The 6,330-nt window shown below is 39.7% G+C and overlaps 1 protein-coding gene across 4 annotated transcripts in view; it reads left to right on the top strand.

Annotated features, from left to right (window-relative positions):
* The window catches only part of CMYA5 (cardiomyopathy associated 5), a 121,091-nt gene that overhangs the window by 72,697 nt on the left and 42,064 nt on the right, over positions 1 to 6,330 (top strand). For 3 of the 4 annotated variants that reach the window (XM_082457978.1, XM_082457976.1, XM_082457977.1), the window contains exons 3-5: positions 2,326 to 2,421; positions 3,794 to 4,027; positions 5,641 to 5,663. In XM_082457978.1, coding sequence (XP_082314104.1) covers positions 2,326 to 2,421; positions 3,794 to 4,027; positions 5,641 to 5,663 — 353 coding nt within the window. The remainder of the gene's footprint in view (positions 1 to 2,325; positions 2,422 to 3,793; positions 4,028 to 5,640; positions 5,664 to 6,330) is intronic. The other variant, XR_014262449.1, reaches the window with a different exon arrangement.

Here is a 6,330-nt window from a genome sequence, read left to right as displayed (position 1 = left end):
AACATTTAGTCTTTAAGATTCTCATCTACCTTTCAATAGCCTTCTAACTGGAATCTCCACTCTTATCTCATCAATCTATTCTCCATACAGTAGCCAGAATGATCTAAAATTGCGAGTAATGGCAAGAATTGAGCACTTACTGTGGGCTAGGCAATGTGTTAAGGTCTTTATATACAAGATATCTTTTAACCCTTACGACAACCCTGTCATTGTCATCGATTTGCAGATAATGAAATGGGCTCAGATAGTTTAAGTCCAAGGTCATAGAAGACAGAACTAGGACTGGTACCCAGGTCTCTCTGATGCTAGAGCTCATGCTCTTGACTGTGTATCCATGTTGCTCTGCTCAGTGCCTTCCTAATGGTAGCAATTTTCAATATGATTATTCAATTAGGTCACTGATAAATGATTGTCAGGCTCATTTTGATTCAGTAGGAAAACATATTAGAATTTTGGCTTTTTTTTTTTTTTCTGGAAAAGTAATCTTTCTCAACTTATATGATACTGGTTTTATATCTCCAGGGTGAAATTTTGTTGAAACTTTACCTGGTCAAGTTTGGGGTAGGGCATGGGTCAATTTCTTTTTGGAATCTCAGGCACTGAGATACATCAACACCAGTGAAATATGCCCCATTCTTTGATGACACTTGGTTTTGTTAACTAACAACTACTGGGTACTGTCAGTAGAAAGAAGACTAGATTTTTTTTAGCCTTCTTAATTATGTTTTGTTTATCTCCATGAGTTTTAGAAATTAAAAAAATAATTCTGTCTAAGTACTGTTAATTTAAAACAAATTTCAAAAGCAGGGAGATATGATGTCTCCTGCTTTAAAACCATTTTAAAGTTTTTTTTCTGAATCTTCTCCATATAGTATGAAGAGAAAGTGGAAAACAAATTGACTAAGCCAGAGAATTGCTTCGTTCATTAAATCAACTGTGAAGATTGAGTTGGTTGGCACATTTTAAAAATTAAAAATAAATTTAAAAAGTTGTCACTTGAGAATTCTCTAGCATCTTGTGAGTAGGCCATTTGTGATTATTCAGGAACTGATGGCTGCATTTGTAGAGTATCCAGGTCCTGGCTTCTCCCCGCCACTCCATCCCCTTTGTGGTGCCTTATCTTTTATCTGACATTTGTTTTCTTCCTTCACTCTCTCCCTTCCTTCTTTCTCAATATTTATTGACCTTCCATTCCATGTCAAGAACTGTGCTAATCATAGAGAATGAAAACAAAACAAAACTAAAGGAAGATAGACTTGTAGCTCCCCCAGATCATACAGCATTGTGGGGGCACAGTGTTCTGAGACAGGAACCCTCTGGGAGGGAGTGAAATGGTGGAGGGAGACTGGGCAGGATGGGAAAAGTGTCCCGAAAGGGTGAAGCTTGGGTGAGCCTTAAATAAGATAGAGTTCTTCTAGTAAACAAGGGCAGGGAGGACATTCTAGAGAAAGGGAATGCCATATAAAAAGGCACATTGGTGGGAAAGAGTCCAAGGAAAGGCGGGGCTTTTGTGATTGGAGCGTGAGGGCTTGTGGAGAAGAGGCAGGGGCTAGAGAGGGAAGCAGAGACCAGATCCTGAAGGGACTTTTCTCAATGTAATTTCTCCATCATTCTTTGGATAGTGAATCAGGCAGATGGAAGCTTTTTTATTCTGTGTTGTTACTTGTTAAGTTTCACAGGATAGATTGCAGCTAGGTTTATAACTAATAGGTACCATCTTCCCCCATCACCCATACATTTTCTAGTTGGCTGTCACTCCTTGAGAGTATTTTAACCCTTTGAGGGTCATTAGAACCTTAAGGTCTCTTTAGTAGATAGTTTTCATCATTTGGTATACTAGACATTCGGCCTGGTGACACTCTGTTCACCTTCTCAGGATCAGTTGGGGCAGGAACACCTGAAACCATTGGTGCAAATGTGAGAAGGCTACTCAGATATGTTGGACCAGTTCAGAAAAAAGTCTGCCATCTTAGAGGAATGACAACATATAAAAATCAAGGCCTAACTAAGGAGAAAGAATTCAATTCATAGTTTACTAAAACAAGTATGCTTTGAACTCCCCATCTGACCAAGAAGTCCTTCCTCTTGCATAAGAAAATAAACTATCTATTGCTGTCACTCACAAACCTCCTAATTGTTTATCGTACATTACCTATAGTCAATTTAGATGAAGCAGCAAAGAAAAGTTAAAGATTGATTTGTTAGTGAACATGATATAGTGAATCTCTACCAAACATACTAAACTTATAAGAAAATTGGAACTCACTGCTTGAAGTTCTTTTCTCAAATGTCATATACTAAGGATATCTTAATTCTTTTCTTCAGGTTCAATTAGCAGACTTTCTAGAAGATTTACAAGAAAAATCCTTGAGGATTGAAGCCTTTGTTAGTGAGATAGAATCCTTTTTTAATACCATTGAGGTAAGTCACCTTATCCTCTTTACTTTAACTTGGTCTGCTCATGGCATCACAAAGAAATGATTCTAAGCTAAAAGGACCTGAATTGGGGTTTGCGTGTGCATATGTGGTTTGCCATTGTTGGTTTTGTTCCATTAAAAGTAAAGTCCTTAAGTCTTCCCTCTGTTTCATCAGTGAGACTACTTTCTAAGGATAAATGACTTGCCCTTAAAAACATATGCACATTTATTAGGCACTTACTATGATAGGGCAACTGCTTTACATGCTTTATCCAATTTCATCCTTACAGTAACAATATGAAATAGGAGCTATTATTATGATTATTGCCCCCATTTTATAGATAAGAAACTGAGACTTAGAGTTAAATATATTAACCAAGGTCATAGTAAGTTTATAGTAAGTTGAGAGCCAAGATTTGAATTCAGGTCTGACTTCTGACTTGCCCTACCATCCTGCTTTTCACTGGGTTAGCTCTGCAGAGGTGCTCTAAAGCACTGCCCAGTGTTTCATGCCCAGGACAGATGAGTGCCTCTCATGGTACCACTGTCTTCGACGAGTTCATGCTGACCCTGCTCCCTCTGCAGTGAAGGAAGAGGGTAGCAATGCTCCATCCATATACAGTCATGGCCCAGCACCCTTACTTGTGAGGACTGGTAGAGGGCCCCTGTGGAAGGCTGGTGCACAGTTTCCCCATCACTCAGGTGACTCCTCATCCCAGTTTGCTTGTGAGAGGTCTGCTTAATTCCTGTTGTAGATCAGTTAACACCTGTTGATTATTTTTAGTGTGATTGCCCCCTACCCCTCACTGCCACCAAAGTGTTCCTTTTAGACAGTAAGTAATATGATCACCTTATCACTAGCGCTCTAAGCATCTGAGTTTGTCCAGATGGGCAATAAAGTTTCTCCTGCTCTGGCGGAAACTACCCCTTCCCTGGAGAGCATTTATGAATGTAGCACCCTGTCCAATATTCTGGCTGTTCCCTCCCTCACACTATGATTTTAGTGGAGTGATGAAAATGGCACTAAACCTTCTCTGCTACCTGATCTACATTCACCGTGATGCCACTTTCAAATTTTATCATGTGGGAATGCAGGTAGGCAATACTTCCCTACAAACATTTTTATGTGTGTTTCATTAACTAAATCCTTCTTGATAGTTCTCTTACAGTGAATTCTGTTGCAAAGCTAACTATGGCAAAAGGGGTTGGTGGGCTGGAAATTTAGGCTGTGCATGTAATCTGTGATTCTCTTACCAGGATGCCAGAGGTTAATTATTTAAAAGGCTAGTATTTCTCTTAAAACACACACACACACACACACACACACACGCACTTCTTGGTTCACTCAGAAGGGTTTTTTTTGTTTGTTTTTAAAGGAAAACTGTAGTAAAAATGAGAAAATGCTAGAAGAACAGAATGAGGAAATGATGAAAAAGGTTTTAGCGCAGTATGATGAGAAAGCCCAGAGCTTTGAGGAAGTGAAGAAAAAGAAGATGGAGTTCCTACATGACCAGATGGTCCACTTTCTGCAGAGCATGGACACTGCCAAGGACACCCTGGAGACCATCGTGAGAGAAGCCGAGGAGCTTGATGAGACCATTTTCTTGACTGTAAGCACCAATTCAAACAGGTCCGGACACCTTGAACCCACTCTGACCCAAGTCTACTTTAAAAAAACTAATCTTTTACTATTCCCTGAGATGATTTATATCTCTATGTGGGGTTTATATAATTCTCATTTAAAAATTATTAGGGCATGCCTCATGCCTATTGAAAAGGCCCAGCCAGTCCTTAAAGCCATAACACCCAGATCCAGTTGAAGGACACATGGAAGTCAGGCCGCAGCACCATCTGTCTGTTCTTTCACAATGGATTGGTCACCTTCTGAGAGGGAGGGAAAGCAGCCTGAAAACTTTATTCATGCCATGCTCCCTTTGGGTGCTGGCCTGATCTTCCAGTGCCTCTCCCCCCTCCACTCCCACTCCCTAATCTGAAATGACCTCTCATAGGGACCATTCCCTCTGAACCTCACCAAGTGGAGAGTAACGTTTTGGTACACTTTCAGCATGCAAAAGGATGACATGATAGGATACCTCTCTCAGGTAACATGTTGATCTTTTTACAAGGGTCTTCCTGGTGATCAGATTCCTTAACTCAGACAAGTACCTTGTGGACAGAGGGTCCCTTGGGTGCTCCTCAGATTACTCACAGAGACAGCTCTTTGCTCTCCTAATTCCCTAGAGCCTTCAGTAGAATACTGGTTCTCCACGGAGCCAGGATTAACCAGGAGTGATGGAGGTGTTTTCCCTGAAGGCAATCCTAAACCTAATTGTCAAACCAGAGAAAAGCACCATTTTATGATGAGTGGGAACCTCCCTTTCAAAGCTCCTCAGTCCTCCCAGCCTTCTACTAAAGACTGGAGATAGAACGAGGCAAAATGGGGCAATGTTAGGCTTTTGATTTGCCTTTGGGGACGCCTCCATCCGGTGCAAATTTGGGTGTGGTGGACATGGCATCCTCAAAGGAGGATGAAAATCATTCAGTTGCTTTATGCTTAATTAAGGCAAAGCTTTAGTATTTTAAAATTAAGCACCTCGTTGGAAGTCTAGCACTAATAAAGTGCTTTGTGTTTCCTAAGAACCTTACCTTGGTTTGATAAGAATATTTTCTTCTCTATAGAAGAACAAGCTGTAAAAAAGGAAGCATGTTATTCCTGCTTATAAAAGTAATATATATCCATTTCAGAAAATTTGGAAAGTACAGAAAAGCACAGAGAAGGTATCACCCAGAGATAACTACTGATTTTACATTTTGCTTTATCTCCACATTGAACAAATTTTAAGTCATTCTCCTTGCTTCAGAGAATTCTATTCTGGAAGCTAAGCCATTTATTAATGAATAGAGAGAAGCAGAGCAGAAGCAACTGTTGCTGGCCTTGCTGATGGTAGAGAGTAAAACTAAAGCCCCCTCCATCCCAGACCCTGTCCGCCACCCCTTCTGAGCACTAATTCCTTTGCTGCCTGGAATGAAGCCCCCCAAAGGAAACAGCCTCAAAGGTAGCTGAGGAGTAATGATTTTTAGAACATACGTGATCTTAATGCTTGAGGTTGGTTTTCCTTTTTGTTGTTAATTAGTTTTTCTCTCTCTCTCCCCTCCCCCCTCCCTTCTTCCTTCCCTCCCTCCCTCCCTTCCCCTCTCTCAATCTCTCTCATTCCCCCATAAGTCGTTTGAGGAAATCAATGAAAGGTATAGAAAATATGGCACAATGTAGTGGCGACTGAGACTAGCATGACTGTATGCTTTATTTTAATATTTTGATGCTTTATAGAAAATGAGCTGCCAGTTTAAAAATGCATACATTTAGTGAGCTCCTGGATTTGCACTTTTATTATAGATACAGTGCTTTTGAAAGCTAAATGACAGCTTTTGAAAGGAAATTGCATGTGCTTTAGTTAAATAACAATTATCATAATGTAGATTTTTAACTGCTTCGTTGAGATGTATTCTGTATTTCCAGCCTAATCTAGACTAGGCTATCTTTCCTGTCACTGCATACAGAACATTTTGTAGATACTTAGACTTACTGGTTAAATATGAGTATTTGAAAGAATCATTCATATCTGCCTTGAGCAATTTGATGACTTATGTAATCTTAATGGAATGTTCTCTCATTTTCTCTTCAGAAGACAGGCATGAATTTATCTTCTTTTTCTGCTCAGCTCACCTAAATGAATCTTCCTCTTTTGATTTTGTTTTGTTTTTTCTTTTGTTTTTTAACACTCAATCTAAGAGAAGTTCTTCATTCATTTAAAAGGCAAAACACTCAACAAGAAATTAGGAAACGTTGTCTATAAAAACACATAGCAGAGCTATGTTTATCTTCTGGAGCATCTGATAGTGAAATGCTCATACT

The sequence above is a fragment of the Balaenoptera physalus genome (genome assembly GCF_965194825.1).
Source record: "Balaenoptera physalus genome assembly, chromosome: 3".
Taxonomy (NCBI): domain Eukaryota; kingdom Metazoa; phylum Chordata; class Mammalia; order Artiodactyla; family Balaenopteridae; genus Balaenoptera; species Balaenoptera physalus.
This window is presented reverse-complemented; position numbering and strand designations above follow the sequence as displayed.